The 23,733-nt window shown below is 46.3% G+C and overlaps 1 protein-coding gene across 2 annotated transcripts; it reads left to right on the plus strand.

Annotated features, from left to right (window-relative positions):
- Positions 1–208: 208 nt before the first annotated feature.
- Positions 209–23,448, plus strand: LOC128945248 (T-box-containing protein TBX6L). 2 transcript variants are annotated; one of them, XM_054288953.1, is made up of 12 exons: positions 209–314; positions 1,067–1,982; positions 2,579–2,713; positions 13,191–13,517; positions 17,548–17,692; positions 18,683–18,785; positions 19,229–19,393; positions 19,693–19,839; positions 20,330–20,400; positions 21,174–21,265; positions 21,583–21,775; positions 22,378–23,448. In XM_054288953.1, the coding sequence occupies exons 4-12, from the start codon at positions 13,502–13,504 to the stop codon at positions 22,802–22,804; spliced, it is 1,359 nt and encodes a 452-aa protein (XP_054144928.1). In that variant the 5' UTR covers positions 209–314; positions 1,067–1,982; positions 2,579–2,713; positions 13,191–13,501; the 3' UTR covers positions 22,805–23,448. The 2 variants fall into 2 exon arrangements, with proteins under 2 accessions (XP_054144928.1, XP_054144927.1); XM_054288952.1 differs by lacking the exon at positions 209–314 and having other exon boundaries at positions 658–1,982.
- Positions 23,449–23,733: the final 285 nt, after the last annotated feature.

Genomic DNA, 23,733 nt, shown 5'->3' on the forward strand with positions numbered 1-23,733 from the left:
TATCTGTCATTCTACTTAAACTTTCCTGGCTTGTGAATCCTCTTATAAGGTTGGTAATTGTTTTTTGAGGAATGTCCTGGGTTCCAACATAAGGAAGATGAGAAAGCAGTGCAGGGTTCCTGCAAAGCCTGGGAGGGAGTTCAAACAAATTCATTGTTTAAATCCTGGATGTTCTGCACTGCCCCTCCCTTGGCACAGAGCTGTCCCTGGACGTGGATTGGAGCTGCTGAGAGCCAGACCAGGGCCTCAACCCCTGGGCAAAACTCAGCTGCTGTCTGCAGGTGTCACCCTCAAACTGGGGAGCTCACCTCCAGGTAACTGAGAATTCCATCAAAGTCTAAGAGTAAATAGTCTGTGCTTAAATGCACTCCTGCTGCATTTTATTTTTGAATAAGGTGAGCTTGGTGCAATGTCAGTGAAAGTCAGCAATGCCCAGAGTGTGGTAATGGCCAGGCTGGGTGTGTGGTCATGTTTCAGTTACAGCTCAGGCACAGACACAGCAGTGTCTCTTATCTGGTGCTATCAACACATGTGGGAAAGTATCTGGAAAGAACATGAAAATATAGAAATGCTATTTCCAAATGCAGACTGTCCCCTGGGAAGAGAGAGAGAGGAGGACAATGTTTATTCTTAAAGATGTGCCTGATTCAACAAGGTACCAAAACATAAACAGCTCCTCTTGACTTCAGTGAAGACAGCAAAGGGCAGCCTCAGGTTGTGCCACCCCAGGCCTGTGATGTGTACAGTTTCTTCAGTGACATAAATGATCTCTACAACTAAAATTTCCATGGAAAATAGCTGCTTTAAAATAAACAGATTTAACTTCCTTAATTCATGCAAACTCAAAAGTTCTCAGTTGACCACTGAAAAATGCAAAAGGCCAAGGAAAGGTGGAGATATCTCTGCTGGTTAAAAATTCAGCCCTAATTACTTCTCCCTGAAATGAGGGTGGCTGTGGCACATAGAGGAACTCTGCAGAACAACGAGTGGAAGTTCTGTTCAGTGACACCTGCCTTCATGTGATCCCTGAGGCAGTGTTTATTAGGAATATAATTTTCTTTAACAGCTTTTCTCCCCATCATCCCCAGTGGCTGATCCTCTTCCAGCAAGGAAATCCTGGTGGTTTCAGAACAGCAGCAGCAGAACTGGAGGAGAGAGGTTTGGAATAAGATGGACTTGGAGCTGGCTCATCCTTCCTGGGTTCTGTATCTGGGTTTTGTCAATATTCACTTTCTGCATCTATTTCATGGTAACACCACTGACTTATTGGTTAAATCATAAGTCAAAAGAACTCAATTTTACCTGAGATTTGAGATTTTCAGTTTATCTTCCATTTTCTGTCTCCATCAAATAGAAGCTACTTGTCCAAAACTGTCCCCCCTCCCCTAAATGAATTTGCAGCTAGGTCATTTTTCTATGTCATAAATTGTTTATAATTTTATTTTCTAGCCAGTTTAGGATAAAACTCTGGGGTTTGTCATCTTGAGTGATTGAATATGAGTATCCACTAGGAACCACACCCATAATTAAGTGAAATGAGAGCAACACAAAGTTACTGGGTTTTTGTAATGGTGAATAACTCCAAATAACTCAGAGCTTCCCACGAGCAGAGTTCTGGAGAGGACTAAAACGTGTCTGCTCATATTAGAGTAGAACATGCTCAGTTTTTTGGAGAATCCTTAGCTCTCAATGCTGAGAACTTACCATAGTGCAGTGTAGCAAAACCAAGGCTCTGTTCTAATTAAGATTTACTTGGATTTTTCAGTTTTTCCCATTCCCTGGCTGAAATTTCCTGTGTCTTGTAACCATTTAACAATATGTTACTAACCATCCATTATGTCCTGCTTTATTCTCTTTTAGATGAAAGAGCCATGTAAAAAAAAGAATTCTCCAGCCCCTGTGACTGAATTTGAGCGATAATGTCAATGGAATTAACACATTGCCAGTGTTGAATGGGCTCCTGTGGCTGTATAAACATCAAGGTAACACATTTCCAAAGCAGAAGACATTACTGCTGTGATACTGTTGTTTTGAGAATATTTCCTCACTGCCAAAACACTGATGTAGATTTAACATTTTGCCTGCTACGATGAGAATGATGCTGGAGTGGCAAGGGCTGATTCTGCTGATTTTATTTTCGCTGAATTCTGGTTTATTTGCTGAAGAAAATCTCTTACAGTGTTTGGTTAAATATGGAATGAGAGCATAAGTACATTGAGGTGTATTTAAGATGACCTCTGATTGGTAAATGCATTTAAATTAAGAGAGAATTTAGGGTTTCTTAGGGGCCTAATTCCATTTCTGAAGGAGACCTTCTGGAAAAGCTGGGGCAGAATGCTGTCAGGAAACCCAGAATCCATCAGCTTGGGCAGAGTTTGCTCAAGAATAACTGTCTCCCACACTATCTCCATCCATTAACATCATTTTTATTTCTGCAGACAGGAGCAGACTGAGGCTTGAATGCCCTTGGTATGTTGCTGAATAAGATGCAGGCTTCAGTTTTAACTTTGGGGATGGCACACAAATTGTAAAGCCAGGCTTGTCAGGAAACCTTTAAATGGTGCTAATCCCACTGCAGATCTGTTGGCACTGTCTCACCTGATGCAAGACAGGACTGACTGATGAGGATGTGGCACAGAAGCAGTTTGGGACTCCCTGGGTCACAAAATCAGAGAAGATGGCTGCACTGCAGAAGGCAGAGCTGGCCATTCAGGTAACACTGATGGTTTCCTTTATTCTGCTCCTGGTGCAAATTGAACAAGACCTATGTTTCTGCAGGAATGTTTTCATTTGTCTTCAGGCAACAAGAAATTCAGGCAGTAAGTGCTAAACCAGAACCTGACAGGTTCTGTTCCTAAATAATTGTTGTCATGTGAGTTTTACTTCGCTGCAAGGTTAAAGCCATTTTTAAACAATGAGTTGAGTTTGCTGCATTTCTACTCATCAGAGAGCATAACCCAGGTATTGAAGGGTGGGAAGTCAGTCTCAGGGCTGACCTTACTGGACAAAGTTGGGCATGTTCCTCTCCAGAATCCATGGGAGATGCCCACTGCCTCAAGCAGAGCTGTATCAGTTCTGGAAAAAAGGATTTCAGTTTGCAGAGCTGCATCTGGCACTCTGTGAGCATGAGGGCTGAGACAGAGGAGAGGGAGGCATTGTCCATCCCAGGTTGGGGCAAGAACAGCCCTAGGCTGGATTCCTCAAAGGAAAGGACTTCTCAGCACAGGCAATGTTCTGTTTCTGGCCTGCTCTTGGTTATCAAGGGATAGCAAAGAAAGTTGTGATGGAAAAAGGAGGAGCTGCCTGTGGCAGGAGTTTGTCAGCACACAGAAAATGACCTGGTGAACCATGACCACTGTGCAGGAGTTCAATGCACAGGGTGGGCATGGCTGTGTAACCTGAAGTTCTTTTCTCTCCCCTGAGGGCCCTTTGAAGCCCTCAGAAAACCCAGAGAACAGCTCATAAACTCTGTGCTTCGGAATTGCAGAGAAAATGCTTCTCCCATCCATGGATCAATCTTTGTCAGCTCTAACACACAATGGCTGGTGGCTTTAGTGTATCTCCACTGTCACCCAAAGGCACTTTGTGGGAAATGTCACCAGTGGCTCAATAACCTGTCCCCTGTCCCCTCATTCTGCCCTAAGCCCTGGAGTGCAAAGAGTGCCCTCCCAGGGCAGTGGTGTTCCTGTTGCAGCCTCACCTGCCCTGGGAGCCCATAGCTGGCCTGTTGTGAATTATGGTGTGCAGAAGCACAGGGCATGTGCAGTGCTGTGACCACAGTGAGGCAGTGAGCCAGCTTCCATCCCACTGGGAACAGCCTGGTCATGTGCCAGTACAACATCCATCCTTCCATGTGGCCCCTGGATCCATTTGAGGGTTCATAGGAATAAGAGAGCAGCAGATCCATCAGAGCCTCCTTTGCTGCTCACATGAAGGCAGGATTGCTCTCTGCAATGCCACTGGTGTGTGCACAAAGCCATTAAAAGCCTGATACAGGAAGGACTTTGTTCCTCTGCAAACAGGCTGCCCTTGCACAGCCACAGAGTTTTTCCCTGGATAGTCAAATTGCTTCTCTCTCATTTTCATCCCAACTAATGAAGATAATTATATCCCTTTGTAGAATATTAATTCCTCTGTCATCTGTGTGTTTACACCCTGCAGATGTGTTCATTTCTTCCTTGTGAACAGGGCCATCAATCATGGAAGCTTTCCTTCAGCACTTCTAATCTTTTCTGGTGTTCACCTCATCCAGTCTCCCTCCAGTTCCCAGTAGCTTTGATAATGAGGTGATAAGAGTTACATGTGGTTTTGCCACTTTGTTCTACAGCAGGCTCACAGAAAGAGGCCCTGCCACTTTCCTGCTCAGCTCTATGCTATTTTCACATATGTATTCTCTGGTTATATTTGTGGTTTTATTTTCAGCAAGGAAATCCCAGAAATTACCTCTGTAATGGAACCTCCTTACTATTACCATGTCTTTGTTGGTGGGTATGGCTGAACATCACTGTTCAAAACAGAAGTTTAAGAGATCTTCTCTTAAGGGAAGATCTGGAACTGGGGAGAATTCCAGAATTCAGCAATTCCTCCTTTGGGCAGCTTCTTCAGAGTATGTTGCAAAGTGAAGAGAAGGAGTAGTTCCATCTTGGAGGGGAAATACAAGGCAAAAAATGTCAGAAAGACATACTGGGGGACCATGTAAGGACTAAAATTTTGCTTTATGTTTCTGCCCTCCCTGGCTGCTGCCCTCCCTGGCTGCTGCTTTAGCCCTCCACTGGCTGCTGCTTTAGCCTGTCCACTCCTGTCCTGCAGAGCACAAACCCTCCAAGTCTAGTAGGTTCTCTCTGCACTGTCAGCAGTTATTTGGAAATGAAGGCCCTTGGTGGTGAGCCTAAATCTCCATCTCAGGCAGGCTCAGCTCACCAAGCCTGAGCCCAGCAGTAGCTGGAAACTGAAAGCAGTAACTGCAGTATTGAGGGTGGCAGAAACAGTGACCTCATTATTGATAACCATCTGATCTGTGCCCACAGGAATGCCTGCTCCCAAACCTGACTTTGATTTCCTCCTGCACACTCCCCAGCACTTTCCTGAGCAGAATTTATAAATATTTCTGTTGAATTTACATTGCATTGTTTATTTCTATGTTTGGTTGGCAGGCACAGGTCAGGCTGTGAAGTGGCAGTCATTTAAAAACAGTTTTGCCTCACAAATGCAAAGTTTGTGTTTTTAAGAGTGGCACCTATTAAGTGTATTGATGTTTGCAGGGTTAGAGAGGAGAAGAAATCTAAATCATTTATGCCTAAGGAGATAAAATCCAGTATTTTCAGCCTAATGCACTCATTGCACACCTCACACTCATTGCACACCTCTGTTATCCTCCTTCCAAGGAAAGCTTCTCTATATAACTCTTCTGACAGGACAAAGCCATGTGTCATCCCTTGCATTCTCAAGGAATTGCATCCCATCTATTTAAATCATTCAGGTGTCTGATGTTCTTAACCACTTAGAAGCATTTGTTCCATATAGTAGGGCTAATTTTTAATTTATTTTTCTAAGCACATCTATCCGAAATGATGCTAGGCTTTTATATTCACAGCAGGGAACATTGTGAGGTTTAAATATCCCTTTAATCACTAAGGATGTAATAAAAACAAGAGGAGTTCTTTGAGCTGCAGAGTGTTACCCAGGGAAAAATCTACTCTGGAGCTTACAAATGTGAGCTGAAGAGACAAACTGGGCAATAAAATCCACAACTACGGAGCAAACCCGCTAAAAGTTGGTCTGTAGCTGCCCATCAGCAGCTGAGACTCGAGGGGGGAAAAGGCCATTCAGCACCTCTAGAGCCATAAGAGCCAGGCCATAAACACTTCACAATCTGCTGGGGAGGGGGAGGGAGCTGGGCTGTGATCTACCCGCAGTCTGTACCCAGCCCTGCCTGCACAAAGAGTGAGCAGGAGAAATTTCACCATGGGAAGAATGAGGGAAAATTCTGGAGAGATGAGGGAGTGCAAGGAGAGGTGGCAGCTGTGTTTGATTGTGTCACTTTGTGTCCACTCATGGCAGCCTCATCCCAGTGCTGATTTGAGGAATCCATGAAATATGACAGGTGCTTTTTTTATTAGTGATGTTGAAGGATTCTTACCTAACTATTGTTATTATGGACCCAAATATCATTTTTCTGCGAGGTGATGAACAAGTTGGGTGAGAAAAAGTACAGCTCAGAGTTTATCCAAGGGCTTTCTTCTTAAAATCCATGTGTATTTTCAGCTCTTTGTTACTGACTTCAGACATATATATCAGCTTTCAGAAGCATCTTGCAGCATGTGTTGCATGAATCTGTCCTGGTGTTCATTTTATTTTTGGGAGGTCCTGTAAAGCTCAGCTCAGACTCTACAGGTCAGTCAGACATCCTGTGTGTTAGTTCCCTTGCTGCTGGGAGATGGATGTGCAGTTTTATGTATCCCATGGCTATATACATTTTTATAGCTCTTTTTCAAAGAAATTATAACTAATACTATAAAAGGAAAAGAAATACACAGTAATAAAATCTTACTAAAATGAAACGTGATTTATTGTAAGTGCTCTGAATCAAAATCTGCTGTGTATGGTTTAATTGTTCTCTTGTCATGATTTCTGGTAATGATAATTAACTTCCTCTGTAAGTTCTTTAGAGTCAATAGTGATGTTGGAGGAACTGAGCTCTACACAGTTCTGTAGAGCTCACAGCAGTTTTTATTTTTAAATTCCAAACACTTTAAATCTTAACAATTTTAATTTGCTCTTTGAAAGTAGATCCTCTGATAAGGAGGATGTTTATTGATTTCCTGGTTTGATTAGAACCTTACTGTGATGAACAGTTTGTGGAAACTTCCATATGACAGAAGAGACCTTTGCCAAACAAAGTAACTTGCACCCTAACTTGCACAATTCAAATCTGGTTTTTTACCTGTTGGTTTCATGACTTTACAAATGCCTGATCACCAACAAAATTAATCTTTTGTGGAAACCAAGGAACCATGACAGTGTATCAGCAATCCTGAAAATCCATGAAGTTTAGATAAAACCTTCTGGGTTTGAGCTGCTGCCTTTTTTCTGGAAACAATCAGCTTTTTAACAGACATTGCTGCAGTGTTGCCTGCTGGGCTTCTGCTCAGCAGAGTCCATTCTGACAGGGCTTTTGTCTGGTCTCAATTCATGGTTAAGTAAGCTGCCAGCAGTTTTTAAGATCTGCATGATGCTTCTCTTTGCATATGAGTGTGTGCACATGTGTACAAATATAGCAGTGTTTATAGAGGGGTGTTAAGCTGGAGTTCCTCGCTGCCTGTTTTGTCAGGCTGCTCCTTGTGGCTGAGAGCAGTGAGTTTGGGCAGAGTGGGAGGGCAGGTGAGGGGGGAAGGATGCAGGGCTGGGAGGGCAGTGCATGCAGTGCATTATTAGAATAAACTAATTAAGGGAAAATGCTCAGGCTCTTCATTTCTGCTCAGCCTTCCCTGGGTAAGAGCAGTGCCTTGAGCAAGGCATAACCTCAGTGCCTGATCCTCCTGGAAAGGAACTGCAGCTCAAGGCTGGGAATGCAGAAATTGGGCAGATGAATGATGTTATACCATCAAATGTGTTCGTTGTTATTCACATTCATCAGTGGCTGAAGGGAAGTGTTGCTGCAGCATTCCAGTGGGGAGAGCAAACTTTGCACAGACTGTCAATCACCCCCTTGGGAAGGAAGGAGCTGGATGCAGTCCTGATTCTGATACCAGAAATCCAGAGCAGAATGATTCTGTGTGCTCAAGATGAGAATCATCACAAACACATGAACTAGCCAAAGAGAAATTATCCCTGCTTGCTGTTTAAGGGATTTGTTTTTATTTTGTAGCCAAGTCGTGAACTGATGTTTTCAGTCTTGTCTCTGTTTAAAAGAATGCAGGGCTGTGAGGGCAGTGCTTGCTCCATGTGCAGGCAGGGTTGGGAGGGCAGTGCCCGTGTGGAGGGAAGGATGCAGGGCTGTGAGGGCAGGTGTGGGGGGAAGGATGGAGGGCTGTGAGGGTAGTGCCCATGAGCAGGCAGGGCTGGGAGTGTAGGAGGAAGGATGCAGGACTGTGAGGGCTGTGCTTGCTCCGTGTGCAGGCTGGGCTGGGAGGGCAGGTGTAGGAGGAAGGATGCAGGGCTGTGGGTGTGGGGACAAGGATGCAGGGCTGTGAGGGCAGATGTGGGGAGAAGGATGGAGGGCTGTGAGGGCAGTGCTTGCCCCGTGTGCAGGCAGAGCTGTGAGTGTGGGGAGAAGGATGCAGGGCTGTGAGGGCAGTGCCTGTGTGGAGGGAAGCATGCAGGTCTGTGAGGGCGGTCTGTGCCCCGTGTGCTCGTTCCCTTTGCCGAGCTGTCCGCAGAGCTCTCCTGCTGCTGCAGCTCCTTTCGGCCGGTTCTTTTTGTGGATTTGAGCGGGACAGAGCGCTGCTCTCTGTCTGGGACACACAATGGGCTGACAGGAAAACAGTGCACCCGACATCAGGGCTCTGTGAGAACTTGAAAGGGCTCTAGACAGACATATTTTGCATTTGACTCTGGACTGCAGCCTTTGAGGCCAGACTCGGGCCGCAGTGTTAAGTGGCCGCTAAGTGTTTCCCTTCTTGTGCCGCGCTGAGGGGGCGCTGGGAGCGGGCCGGGATGTGAGGGAGGGAGGGAGCCAGGGGAGGGCCCTTTCCAGTTCTGCGGCCCGATAACCGCAATCCACAAACTGCAAAAGGAAAAGTCTTCTCTCAAGTTTATAATGTACAGCTTTTTGTCTACCTGAGCTGCTTTCCCAGTTCCCCTCCAGAGCAGGCCTTGTCACAGCTGCCCTGTGGCCTGTGACCCATCCCCGCAGCTCTCGGAGCCCCTGTCCTGGGAGCCTGTGGTGAATTAGCGTGGAGATGTTACCAACAGGCCCTCTCCAAACCCATCTGCTTTGCTTTGCCAAATGTCATTTTTGCACTCTTGAGAGCACAGGGAAAATCTGGAGGTGGTGCAGTTTGGGGCTCAGTATGGGGTTTGCAGCCCCACAGAGATCTGCCTTCTGTGGGGTCCCTTGCATTGTCCCAGGGTAGGAAGGTGTGCATGGCACTTGTAATATCATTGAAGACACCAGATAGCTTTTTCTCAGGAAAAAAATAATCAAAACCATAAAAAAGATAGGGAAAGTGCCATTTTCCTCCACCAGAAGAAAATGCTGTGTTATGTGAGCTGCTGTAAGGAGCTGGGTAGGAACTGTTTCTTGTGCTGCAGCATGATAGGAGATATGTACACTTCTTCAGAGGCTCTCAAAACACTGCAGGCTTTTACCATTCCTGTAGCCGCCCACAGAGACTTGCTCAGAAAGCTGCCCAAGTTCAGGCTGTGCCTGTGCTGCCAGAGCTCAGCAGCTCTGTCCTGGCCAGCCCTGCTCTTGTATTTCCTATTTTCTGGGTGAGGTGTCAGGCACTAACAGGGACAAGGAGTCACAGGCTGGCACAGCTGTAGGAGCAAGAGTTTCATCAAGCTTTTTCTCTGGAAAAACTCAGCTTTTCCTTATGGCTCTGTGTGCATAAATCAGGCTGCATTTGCTTCACAGTGAGCTCAGCCTGGATTTAAGGAGGAAGTTTGTGGATTCTGGAGAATCAGAGACCACTTCACGTTTTTAATGAAGCATGAAAGTAAGTAGGTATCTGTGTAGAGCTATCTGTTTTATTTTTGGCCCTGTTGATGACATGCTGTCTTTTCACTTTCCAGTACTCATTCTGTGCAGATGGCACAGGATCTTTCACAAAGAGTTGCCAAGATGCTCTGGGGCTGTGGCCTCTGTGTGCCAGGTGGAAATGGGCTAAGTGAGTCCCATTTAAATGGCAGGAAGGCTTTCCTCATGTTTCAGAGGGGAGGATCTCTTAGATGCAGCTTGTACTGCTCCATGTTGTCCTTCCCTGCCTGTGCAGGTCCAGGCAGACAAGACAGCCTTGCTCTAGCCCAGTTTGTTAGAGCTGACATGGTAACACTTCCTCACAGAGGGAAACCTGGGGGCTGGGTACTGCCTACTGCACCCACGAGCAATAACCCAAGGCAGGTTCTGTAGCCATGATATTTTCTGAAAAATCCTTTGCTTAGGATTTTTTCTCCTGAGAAGCTGAGAGGCCTCAGGAACAAAATGTAAACAATGATTATCTGCTGCTGTGGAATGCAACAGGTGCATCTGGGATTGGTCTCATGTGGTTGTTTCTAATTAATGGCCAATCACAGTCCAGCTGTCCAGACTGTCTCAGTCAGTCACAAACCTTTGTTATCATTCTTTTTCTATTCTTAGCCAGCCTTCTGATGAAATCCTTTCTTCTATTCTTTTAGTATAGTTTTAATATAATGTACATCATAAAATATTAAATCAGCCTTCTGAAACATGGAGTCAGATCCTTGTCTCTTCCCTCATCCTAAGACCCCTGTGAACACTGTCACAAGGTTCTTTTGGAAGATAACTTTTACATTTCAGCTGTCTCCCAGGCAGTAACTTGGAGCTTGCTCTCAGGGCAGGATGCTCCCCTGGAACTCTGCCTGGGCAGAGGTGGCAGTGCCACTCCAGCCCCATTAGCCAAAGCCTGACCCCTTTTCTGTTCTCCAGAAGCCAGCAATGGCAGGATATCACTGTGCTGGAGAGCTTGTGTACAAAGCAGCTCCCTGCAGGGCCCTGCTGAGCACTAAGGGTTAAACCTTCACTGAAGGTGGGAGAAATGCCAGAAAACATTTGCCTTACTACAAAACCCAGAGGGAAATGTTTCTTTCTAATCAGCTTCTCAAAGAGATGCAAAGCAAAAGCTCCTGGCCTGTGCTTTTGTCATCACACATGGCCTCCCTCCTGCCCTAGCTCATCCCCTCAGCATAGGGCAGAGCCTGCTGTTAGAGCTGGGCTCAGAGCAGGGCCCTGTGTGTCACTGACTCACACTGTCAGATCCACTCTCTCCCATCCCTTTCCATACCCTCAGCCTCCAATTTGCCGGTGAATTGTTAGACCCCAGCACAGTCACCTCTGACTTCCATCAAACTGCCTGAGGGCTCTCCGTGGATGGACAGATGAGGGTAATGTGCTAAATTCCCCCTTTGCTAGGGATGAATTTCCTGGGGATTGCTCCTATTAGCCACGCTTTCCAGCAATAGTAACAAATTCACTTTTAAAACATTTCCAGTGCAACTAGAATGGCTGGGAGAAAGCTGATTGTTAACTAGTCATGGGTAATTAATGGCTCCACCTTCCCCATCAATCAGCTGGGAGAAGCCAAAAGGATTTGAGCGCTTGCAGCAAATGTGCTGTTCCCCAGACATGCTGATACACAGTGTGCAAATGAAGTGGCAGCAGGAGACCATCTCCTAGCCTTTGTGGAAGCAGCAGTAAGTCATGATACACATCCCACGCTCCTGTCAGGTGAAGTCTGAAATTCCCAGAGCTGCTGCTGCTGTTGTGCAGTTTCTGACTGTGTGGGATGTTGATTCATCTCGCTGCTAGCTTGAATCTGACCCAATTTTTGTTCTATTTTTCCTTTTCAGATTCTGATTATGGTTGTCTTTTTCCGCTTTCTACAATTAAAATACTAGCATTAGGAAAGCAGGACATGGAGGGGGAGCAGATGCAATGCTGGCTTTCCTTCTGTAGCACAGCAAAAAAACATTTCTGCATCCTATTTTGTTTGTGTCTGGTAGTGGCTGTGCAAGCCCAAGCCAAGATCTGACCTTGATACCATTTCAGCTGACCTTTTCCCTTCTGATTTATTTCTCCCCATATTTAATAAATAACTTCCATTCAAGCCACAAGTTGGCATTTCTCCACCACATGGTATTCCTCTCTTCAATATGCTGAGACTCCAGAGCTCTGGATATCTCCAAATCAGGGAGAAAGGCCTGAGGCTTCTGTGTTAGCCAGTGGTTTAAAAGAGATGCCAGCAAGGCTGGATGTGGTTCTGCAGAGGTGCCAGGAGCCAGTGGACCCATATCCTGCTCTAAATCCTCCTCAGGACTTTGCAAATTCTCCAACCCTTTTCTTTAAAAGATTCTTCCTTGCCACACTAAGCAATGGCTTTTCTTTCCCTGGCTAGCACTGGGATGCCTAAAATTCAATATACCCCTGGAAGATAATCAGTCCCTGCTCTGATTAAGCTCCTTTGTCCTCTCTGCACGTCCTTGCATTGCCTGCTCCAAAAGGCAGTAAAGACAGAACTGAAGGCTTGTTTCGGTGTAGAAACTCACGAAATAAATTCAAAATTTGTTTTGTACGTCAGACAAAGAAGATGAGATGTCCCAGTAACATCACTGACAAAATCGAAAAAAGCGGGGTTTTTTTATTTGGAATAAATCTAGACAGTGAAAGAGATGCAGCCTTGTAGCAAGTTCTTTGTAATGAACAGAGCTCCTAAATTTGCTGTTCAGGACACAGCCCTGGCCTGTTCAGAATGATATTCTGCTTTTGACCTCCACTTTTTGACCGTGTTGGTCCTGTAAATGTTAGTACAGCCATTTGTGTGTGGGAATGCACAGAACCCCCTTCCTCAGGAGGTGCAGTGCCTGGAGCTTGAGCCTTGATTGCTGTCTCTTAGCACTTGTAAGCACTTATAAGCACAAAAGCTAATGGTCACACTTGCAGAATAAACTAATTAAGGGAAAATGCTCAAGCCCTTCAATTTCTGCTCAGCCTTCCCTGGGTAAGAGCAGTGCCTTGAGCAAGGCATAACCTCAGTGCCTGATCCTCCTGGAAAGGAACTGCAGCTCAAGGTTGGGAATGCAGAAATTGGGCAGATGAATGATGTTATACCATCAAATGTGTTCGTTGTTATTCACATTCATCAGTGGCTGAAGGGAAGTGTTGCTGCAGCATTCCAGTGGGGAGAGCAAACTTTGCACAGACTGTCAATCACCCCCTTGGGAAGGAAGGAGCTGGATGCAGTCCTGATTCTGATACCAGAAATCCAGAGCAGAATGATTCTGTGTGCTCAAGATGAGAATCATCACAAACCCATGGAACGGCCAAAGAGAAATTATCCCTGCTTGCTGTTTAAAGGATTTGTTTTTATTTTGTAGCCAAGTCGTGAACTGATGTTTTCAGTCTTGTCTCTATTTGTTTAAAAGTGCGTTAGCAGTAAATCAAGGTGCATTTCCCCTGTAGGGTTTCCTGTATGTCAAAGCCATGTTAATTCTCTTTGATTTTCTTCCCTTAGCCCCAGCCATTGCTGCAGATCCTTCCTCTCTTTGTCCCTTCGGACATCAAAGGCTCGCAAGGGGACAACCCTGGCGGGAAGCTCCTCCCTGCTCATTAGCCCCCATAAAACAGGAACTCACCTTGGCTAGCTGCGCTTGGAGTCCCATCCTCACCCCGCTCACTCTTGACACTGGATCTCGGAAGGAAGGGCTTGTGCTTGCCTCAGGAAATCGGACCTGCTTTGGAACTGGACTATTTTGGCTCCCCTTGGAAGAACTCTGGTGGCTCTCTTGGCCCTGCGAGCTCCTCGACGTCACAGTACATGGAAAAATGCAAGCTTTACCAGGTAAGTGAAGGGCTCCTTCCCTTTCTCACTGCACGGAAAGATCCTAGGCTCATGCCAGAAAGTGCTCCTGAAGGGCCTACCAGCATCTTAGAAGAATCCATGGGGCTGGAGAGGATTTTAAAAATTGATTTTTTCATGGGACTAGATGAAAAATTGTACATTTGAGTGGTTTTTAAGAGCTTTGGAAGATCTTTTGTAGAGGTTTGCTCACAATTATGCCCAAAATTCCCTTACCCACATCACATCATGCAGTGTGACCCTTCAGCTGAAGGCTGGAGGTGTTTGTGTATTGTCTGCAAAGCACTGGGTTCTTCAGGTTGAAGGCCACAGAAAGTTTGGAAATACTTGTTATATTTTTAATAACACTTCTGATACGAACTCTCTGATTTGGGGGTTTTTTTTCCAATTTCCTGTGTCCTTTGAAAGCATGAACCCCAATCAGGCATAGCTGACTCCTGCCAGGTTCATGCCCAGCACAGGATTTTTGTGATTTCCCTGGGATTTCATTGTGTTTTCCTTCAATCCATCTCATAGCATGCTGCTAATCCCTCCTGTGTGGAGCATGGATTGGGCACAAGGACAGAGATGCCTTGGGACACTAAGGGCCAGCCCAGAGGTGCTGCATTTGTCAGGGCAACTGAACCCTAAATTTCCTAAACTTCCTTCTGATTTTTCTCTACATCAGAAAGAAAACCTGGCCCAGTTTATCAGAGGCACATCAGAGGTGACTGTGCAGTCTCAGCTTCCTTGTTCTTCCTCTGCAAGATGTTGTGTCATTCATGAGCAAAATACATGTGCAGTGATTGAGATGATTTCCACCTTTGCTGCTGTTTTGGGTTTTTTCAGTCCCTGCTGCGTTGATCTGATTCATACTGATTTCTGCCACTTGAATTTTAAGTTGAAAAACAAAAGAGCAGCAATGAAAAAAAAAAAGTAGACTGTATTATGGATTTTTCATGTTAAAGATTCCAAATATTGCAGTGTTCAGCTCATTTTCTTACTGGGTTGGTTCTGTGTATGACCCCCTAGAGCAGAAATGTTCCAGGTGAGGATTGGATGCATCTGAGAGATGAAGCTGTTGCATTTGTAAAACAACATATTTTTGTTATTGCCCAAAAACTCTCTGGGTCTGAGAAATGAGGCTCCCTCCAGAGGGCTGGGGTGTTTCTGCTGACATTGAGAAGATCAGAGACCATGGGAGGGGTTTTTGTGCTTGTTTGCAAGATGAATTTATTAGAAAGCTTTGTATATTGATGTGTGTTCATCCCTGGTGGGGACTGGATAGCTGTGAGTGTTGGGCTCCACTTGGAAGATAACAGCAACAAATGTAATAATAACTGATTTTAGTGCAGTTTTTCCCTTATTGGAGTTTTCCCAGTATTGCAAATCATATCCTACACATTTTTTGGGAAGGCTGCAGCAAATTTTCTGACATTTTAACATTGTCTCAATGAGGGAAAATTAATTGAGGAACTGCTTTAGGTGAGGGAATTGCACTCCAGCATCTTCTATCCAGAGATCTTTCTCCTAAAGCTACTAAATTGTCTCACATTTCTCCTTCTTTCCTTTCTGTCCCCAAGATGACAAAAAGATGTGTATGGCTCATTTTAGATACAGAAACTGTAGCACAAGCTACTCCTATTGTTATGAGGACCTTGAAATCAAGCACAGAACAGATTGAAGATCTCTTAATTTTCAGTGCCTTTACCATAGCAGCTGCCTCCCTTTCAACCTCATCTGGACATAAGGAACATGTTTTTGAACAGACCATGTGTGGTGTTAGCAACACAAAGATAATAGGAATATTTTTTAAAAAGTAAAACTAGAACTGCTGGAAAAGGTTTAAATCTCTTTTAGATAATAGTGGTTTTAAAACCACGTTGCACAGAAGGGGAAACCATAGAAGTACAGCTCACACAAGTTCCAGTCAGTGCTTGGACACTCTGCCCAAACCTCTCCATGCCATAGTTCCAACACTCAGGCATCTCTGTGGGAGGGTGAGTGCCTGAGCCTTGCCATCAGTTACACAGGCACAAACTGGGAGGGAAACAAAAATCCAAACAGAATCCTACAAACAGATCCATCACTGCAGGGCCCTGCTGAAGCAGCTGAGTGGATCCATTCCCCAGCTCACACCATGGCAGACTGACCATGTCCTGCTTTTCAGCCCCAGCCTGTGCACACAAACCTGCACAGTGAAAGGCATTAACTGCATTTTCAAACCTCAGCTGCAGCATTATTGTCCCTGGCTCCTGCAGCATTGTGCTCCTGCAGGTGCATTGTGGACTCATTGTGGTAAAAACCAGATTATAATATCTGCCTTTGATTTTTAATTCAGTGTTGAACTCCTTCCACTTCAGTTCCTCTCGACTTCATTGGAAATCTCCCCTCACTAAAGACTCCTGAGATCTGCCTTCTTGTAGTCTCGTTTAATGGCATTGGAATTTGCTTAAAGAAATGTTAATTCGCAAATTCATTTGGGGAAGGAGTGAGCATCTGTCTAGCTAATCAAAACCTGTTTGCATTTATTTGTGACTGGATGGCTCCTGTGGGAAATCAGCCCAATTTTATTGTAACTCCTTTTGATACATGTGCTGCACTGAGCTACCAAATGCGTGGTCTCATGGCAGCTTTCATGTCTTTGCAAGAGGATATGGGGGAAGCTTTCGTAAGAAGATGTTAACAGGCTAATCTTGGTGAGCAAACTAGGTGTCACTTCTTGGCCAGTTCATTAATGTTGGATCAAAGCAGAAAAAAGGGTAGAGGATTTTTTTTTTTTTTAATGGCTTAAGACCTCTACAAACAGACAAAATTACATTTTAATGTTTTCTACTTCTTAATCCTGAGGGAAGAACCACTTAGAGTTGTATTGGGTTGTTTTGGTGGAAAGATGTCCCTTTGTGAAAAAAGCTAATTTCTCTGAAAATAGTTGTCTGTTTTTGTGAATACTCTTTTGAAGGCATTACTCAGGAAAGCTGTAACAAGGTAAAAATTCCCTTTTTTTTTGCTGTGCTCTGAATAAGATCTGATCAGGCTGAGAGGCAGAAAAATCTGCCTTTTAAACAAATAGCTGTGCCTGGCTGCTAATGCAGCACCCAGAGGGGACAGCCCAGCTCCTGTGCTGCCCTGCTGAGCAGGCTCCTCACCCCTCCTCAGGGCAGCGTTCCTAAGCCCTGCTGGGTCTGAGCTCAGCCCACCAGAACTGCACTGGGTCACATTCTGACCTAAAATGGAACTGGGCTTTTCAGCAGGGCAGCAGCAATCTTGCCTGCCTTACAGTATTGCTGAGAGCACTTGCTGGGGGTTTTAAGGAGGTTTTTAACCCAAATAGCTGTGCAGAGGTGATTGGTACCATTGACAGCAGTTCCTCCAGAATGGTTTCCCTTTCCTCTCCCCCAGCCCACAGTGGGTTCTGTGCCTCAAGAGGCAGAGCAGGCAGATTGCAGCACTGCCATGGGGTGTTACTGAGGAGAACCTTCCACCCCTGTCACAGGCTCCTCAGTGGTGCCCAGCTCCACTTCCAGTTCAGAGCAGCCATTCCCTTCTCAGAATATAGTCTGTCCACAGTCTGTCACCTTCTTTTCTTGCCTTCACTACATTAGGGCTCCTGTCTGTCTCATCTTTGTCTTCTGGGGCATTTTTCACCTCTGCTACCACCCACTTGTTATTTTCCCCTGTTACCCACTGTTAAAATCTTTCCAGTCCTTTCAGCTTCCTCTGTATTCTCTTGATGAAGTGTTTTGTGTAACCCTGATCATACCAGCACAGTGATTGTGGCTACCTGCCAGTGTGAGTTTTGTAACAGTGGAATTTAGGTTGGGTTGGTACAACACACAGATCTTACTAAAGGACCCACCAGCTAAACCCAAACCTGTTGGGAAATCTCCCTACCTCTGAGCCTACTAAATAACAGAAATCCTGTGAAGAAAAGGAACAGTTTTTAGGGGGTTTGGAGTGGCACAGACTGCCCAGAGCAGGGGTCAGTTTCCCTCCTGTCTGTCTGCAGCCAGTGTCGCTTTTCTCCCTGCAGACGTGAAAGCGCCGTGTGAGGCCCTTCCCTCCCCCAGCCTGGAGCCCTTCCCACAGAGCTCCATCGTGGTCACCCTTGAGGACATGGGGCTCTGGATGAAGTTTCACCAGATAGGAACTGAGATGATCATCACCAAATCTGGCAGGTAAGGGGCACAGGACAGCTGACCACACACATCACACCCCTCCGAGCTGTTGGCAAAGTCTCCAGGTGATCAGTTTTTGAATGGTGGCCCTTAAACTGCTTTTGTAGCCAGTTATGAAGATCCTCCTGATCCTGGCAGAAGAATTGCACTTTCAGGGTGTCATAGGAGTCCAAACTGTGAAGTGCAAAAGGTCACTTGTGGGGCTGATGTGCTGAGAAAACTCCTGTACCCTTATCTCACCACTTAACACTGGTGCTCTTCCTGTCACTTTGAGGTTGCTCTGGAAGTGCCCTGGGCTCCCTTTGCCTGGGTCACAGGCAGCAGCAGTTGAGCAGTAAATGTTTGGGTTTGAGTCTGTGTTTGCAGACAAAAATATGGCCCAGACTCTTAAAGATCTGTGTGTGCAGACTCCACTGAAGTATAAATGAGTCATGTATCGTGGAGCTTGCAGTGAAAGAAGATGGAATTGTGAAGCTGTAAAGTATTGTGTCAGAGCTGCTGTGAGCTGGAATAATCCCTTTGGGTAGGGAGGTAGCTGTCAAAGCTTTTTTGCAGAGTCAAAAGTTAAAAGTAGTGGCAGGGAGTAGGGGAACAGAAAGCTGGGTGTGCTCTTAGATGAGAGCACGTCTTCTGCCCACGCTCAGGTTTAATCCATCCTCCAGGGCTGTGAGGGCTGCAGCAGGCCAGGAACTACATACAGCCTCCAAATAGCTCCTTTCAAGTTTCCCACTGCTGTGTTAGAGGAATTGGAAGAACAAAAGCTGAAACAGTGTCAGGCCCTCAGTGCCTGCTGCCCTGTTAATGTCTGTCCCATCCAACCCCACAGGACTAAACAGTCCATCAGTGAGATGGACAAATGGTCAGTGGCTGGCTGGAGGAATACTGCTCACAGGGCTTTGCACAGTAGTGAGCAAATGTGCCATGCTGCTTGATCATTAACAGCCACTGTTCAGAGAAACCATTATTCTCTATTTTTCATTTCTCCCTCAGACGAATGTTTCCTCAATGCAAAATCAAAGTCTCTGGCTTAATCCCATATGCCAAGTACCTCATGCTGGTAGATTTTGTGCCAATGGATAACTTCAGGTACAAGGTAAGTACTTCAAATAACAGAATTTATGCTATCCTTTCATCTTTGTTTGAAATAGATTGATCTTTATGCTTCACTTGTCACACTGATAAATAAATTCTCTTTGGACAAAGTTCAGAAGTAATTGATGGATTTTATGTCTCTCTGGAGTTATTTGTCAGTTTTGCTTGGGGAGCAGCTGGAAAGGTAACTAATTTTCATTGTAAGCACTACAGTTTTAATCATGATTAATGTCAGACTTTTCTGGCAGCCATAGGGGGAAAGGGAGGAAAAATGAAGCCTAAACTTGGAGCTGATTTGGTAACATGATCATGGCTCATAAGAGAGAATCTGCTACTTGTGCTTCAGAGGAGTGCACTGAATTGACAGTGAGGCAAACTTGCTGGGCTTTTTCTGTACTGAAAGCACTTTTTTTAAGCTCCAGATTTCTGTCTTTTCCCTCACAGTGGAATAAAGATCAGTGGGAAGTTGCTGGAAAAGCAGAGCCCCAGCTGCCTTGTCGCACCTATGTCCACCCAGATTCCCCAGCTCCTGGCAGCCACTGGATGAAGGAACCTGTCTCCTTCCAAAAACTGAAGCTCACTAACAACACTCTGGATCAACATGGGCATGTAAGTTGTGCTGTGCTCTCTTGGAATTCATTGCAGATGAACTTTGTGGGAAATAAGCAGGAATTGTGAGAAATTAGATGATGTAGAAGTTAAAACATATCCACGTGCCCTTTTTTCCTCCCTCAGCCCAGCCCTTGTGCCCCCTTGGCTCCCTGCCAGGGAAGGCACAGGTCTGTGCTGTCAGACACCAATCCCAAGGAGTCCCTGCTTGGAAATGGGTGTCCTGGGAGTCTGCACAGGGGATGTGCAGTGTGCTGGCAGTGGTGGCACATGGAAACCTTGTCCCTTGTGTGTCCCAGATCATCCTGCACTCCATGCACCGTTACAAGCCGCGCTTCCACATCGTGCAGGCCGACGACCTCTTCAGTGTCCGCTGGAGCATCTTCCAGGTGTTCAGCTTCCCTGAGACTGTCTTCACCTCTGTCACTGCCTACCAGAACGAGCAGGTACGGTGTGTAGGCTCTGCTTTTGGACATGCTGTCTGTAAAATTCCTGTAGAGGAGGTGGCTCCTTCCAGTCTGCTCATCCTGGGCACCTGTGGTGAACAGTGGGATGAAATAGGCACATTGTGGTTCCTGTGGAAAACATCTCCTCTGTGATGAGTCATGCACTTTGATGGTCCTGAGTGCACTGTCAGTGACACAGAACTCCAAATGCAATAAAGAGTATGGCTGCAGGTCCAGATACAGATCCTCACCCTGTAAATTTCTGTAGCCAGATGAATCCCACCCAAATCCCTGCTGAGCCTGACAGGGGCACTTCTCTCTGTGGGTCAGTTCCTGATCCATGATGGGAGCTGCTGGGAGAGCTGAGATACTGGCAAAGCCATGTCCACAACCCTCACACACTTTATCTCCTGTGATAAATATCTTGAGATAAAGGTGAAGGTCTTGGAATAGTCACTGTGATGCTGAGTCTTGTTCTTTTCATTTAAAGATTACAAAGCTCAAGATTGACAACAATCCATTTGCTAAAGGTTTCCGTGAACATGGGAAGAACACTCGAAGGTAAATTGTCTTTTCATTTCACTTTGTTTCTAGCTGGAGTTCACTTGTGAATTTTACCCAAGGTCTTTGAACAGAACTCCACCAGCCAGCTCTGCTGAGCTGCTGCATTGTGCACACTGCATTTCCCTGGATCTGGGAGTGATGTCCCTCTGTGCAGCCTCTTCTCAAGAGACTTGGGGAGTGGGAGGTGACAATTCCTACAGCAATGTGGGAGGTGTGACAAATTTGAGACCTGCACTCTCTTGCACATTGGAGCTAGACTGGAGTCTGACATGTGAATAGCAGTGATAACAGGAGTCCACAGCAGACCATTTGGTCTCTTGGAGATCAGCTTGATTCTGACATTTGGAGGCTCCCTTGTCTCCTTTTCTTGTGGGTGGAAAAGTGTTTTTTTCCAGGGGGGGATTTTGTCTGCAAGAGGGAAAATGGATCCCATACCATGAGATCTGCTTGGTCTGAGGGCAGCCAGTGGATGAGTTAAAAAAACCAGCTTAAATTGCAACCCCAGACTGGCAATAGAGAAGGAAAAAAAATGGAGGTTTTTTCCCAAGCAGAAAATGTTACAAAAATATCTGAGATTTTGTTTTGTGTTATTTTATGCCTGAAAAAAATCTCAGAAAAAAATTCCTGATGAAAAAAGGCCAAAACTGACTCTTTTTTACTTAAACTTTAAAAATGTTATGGGTTTTCTTTCTTTTCCTATAGCATCCCTGCCTACATATTTAGACAAAAAGCTTACATCCAAGCTACCCCCGTGTCTTGTTTCTTTCCAGGGAAGGACGAGCCAAATGCCAGAAGCCCAGTCCAGCCAAGAGCCAGAAGAGGAAGCTGCCTGAGGAAAAGGAGCCTGCTGCTGAGGAACGTGGTAATATTGATCACAACAAACCCAGAGAATGATATTCAGCAAGTTTTTAAGCTACATCATTCCTTGCTCCAGCTCATGGTGCTGCTTGCAGTAGCACAGCCAAGGAGAGGGCAGGCAGGAGTGACCACCACAGTAGCTGGGCAGAAAGGAGCTGGAAGGGGCTGTTCCCTCAAGGCAGAAGGACTGCAGGAGGTGGTTGTGTGTTTCCTTCCACCACCCTGTGATTACTGCAACTGCCAACAGGCCATTGTGAGCTTTGCCTGCCTCTTCCCCTTTCTCATTCTTTCCCGTTCTTTCTTTTCCCTGCTTTGAGTCAGATTTTGAGAAGGATGAGAATGTGGACGTGAAGGAAGAGAGTAACCCGGTGGTGGTGAGCAGTGGCTATCCCTTCTGGGCCTCGGAGCAGAACAGCAGCCAGGCCTTCCCTGCAGCCTCACCAGTGCCTGCTGAGCAGAGGGAGCCTCTGGCCAGGGAGCAGCAGGTGCCAACACCATCCTACCACACATATCGGTGAGTGCTGCCTCCTGCTCCAAAGCCACACTTCAACTGATGGGATTCCTCTTCTTCTGCTGGGCATTCCCTCAGAAAAACAGCCAGCTGGGAATAGGGGGAGGATGCCTTTCTGTTGGAGAGCACATGTGGCTGAGAGATGGTAGATTAGCATGGACATAGGTCCAAGGATAGCCTTTCTCTTCTAGTTCAAACCCACTGATTCTGGGCATGCTCATGTTTTTGTAATGTTCTTTATTTCCCTGTCCCAAAATGCTCTCCCAGCCAGCTCTCAGTACTACAGAGCTTACCTGTCCTTTGGCGGAAGTGCTGGAGGAGTTACAAGACTCCATTTTCCTTCCTCATTGCAAAATTGGGTATGAGTGAGTCCAGACTAGAACTTAGCCTGAACTAAGTTACTCTGGACTCATCTTCTCTGGCATTTCATTTTTCTGTGAGTGTGACAGTGAGGCCTGGGCTAAATTCCACAGTAACAGTAAGATGAAGCGGTAGGCAAGGGGAAGAGCTTGCCCTGCTTTTCCCCAGAGAATCTTTGTGGGTTTTCTGTGGTTTTCCACTCTGGTAGGTCTGACTTGCTCTTGTCTCTGCCCTTGCCCCTTCAGGTTCCACGAAGCTGGGGACAGCCAGCAGCTTCCCAGCCGTGACACCGCCACCCTGAACGATTTCCGCGCACGGTGCCACGCCTTGGATCTCGCCATGGTGCCCGAGCATGACTCCAAACAGCTCCCAGAGAGCTTCACCAACCTGCCCCCACTGCCCCCACCTCTGCCTCCTCCCCAGGACTACACAGGAGTGGTGAACATGGCTCTGGACTCTGTGGGGAAAGCCGGGCCCCGGGCGCCCGTGTACGGTCCCTATGGCACCGAGCAGGGCCTGGGGCAGTGGGTGGTGCCTTCCCACAGCCAGTACAGGGCAGTGAGCTACTCGGCCTTCTCCACGGAGTACAACACACAGGGAACTCCAGGACATGCCCACGGCACCATGGCAGAGTGGAGCCAGTACCCTCTGTTCCCCTATGCCTGCTGGTAAATGGGGAGGACCCTTCCCAGTGAAAAGACTGGAAGAAAATTGTAAATGAGATTGAATTTACTGTTGGACTTGTGAAGCTTTGCCTACACTAGGCAGAGGTATTGCTGCAAGCAGTAGAGTGGGACACCTTCACTTCCTTGTGTCCTTGCACAACAACCCTCACCATATTTCACAAGCAGTGGTTGAACTGGTGGCTGCCCCAGCCATGTCACTGTGGATCAGGCTCAATGTGTTGTGCAGTGGTTTTTTCCCAGCAGGAGCAGGAAACCACAGGTCTGCAAGAACAGTATTTAAATAGCTGCTGAACTCACAGTCAGTGTTGGCACCTTGCATTTGGCAGCTTCCAACATCCCTTCCTCCTGGGACTTGGTGCAAGGAGATAGGGGCTGAGGACTTCCAGTAAGCCATCCACGTGGCCAGAAAGATGTAGAAAATATTGCAAAGCAGAGCAGAGCAAGCAATCCTGGTGAACTCTGAGCAGCTTCCTCAGCAGTCAGTGTAGTCAAAGTAAAGCTAGAGTCTTGCCTTTCTTCCAGCAGCAGGTGAGAGTAAAATGCACAGCAAGGTGTGTCTGGAGCCCAGCAGGGGCAGAGTTTGCAGAGTCTGCAGGCAAGGGAGAGTTTGTTCCATGTAGGAGACGTAGCAGCAAGGCTACGTCTGTGTCTTCCTGTCCCTGTGTCCATCCCTCCTCTGCCAGCCCTAGATTTGAGGTCAGTGAAATGTTCTTCATTCTGTGGATGTGGAGGGACGTGGTTCATGAAATGTGGGGGGCTCCTCTGGGGCTTTCCAAGGTTGTCAGAAGCAGGGCCATGAACAGCAGTGCTCTCTGTCACTCCAGACTCTTCCTTTGGAGGGAAAGGAGATTTTCCACTGTGAACTTACTCCTTCTCCTGCTTCCTGCCACGCCTGGAGAATATAATTTATAGCTG

The sequence above is a fragment of the Melozone crissalis genome, unplaced genomic scaffold (assembly GCF_028551555.1).
Source record: "Melozone crissalis strain CALT ecotype California unplaced genomic scaffold, PUWL_Pcris_2 ptg000063l_1, whole genome shotgun sequence".
Taxonomy (NCBI): domain Eukaryota; kingdom Metazoa; phylum Chordata; class Aves; order Passeriformes; family Passerellidae; genus Melozone; species Melozone crissalis.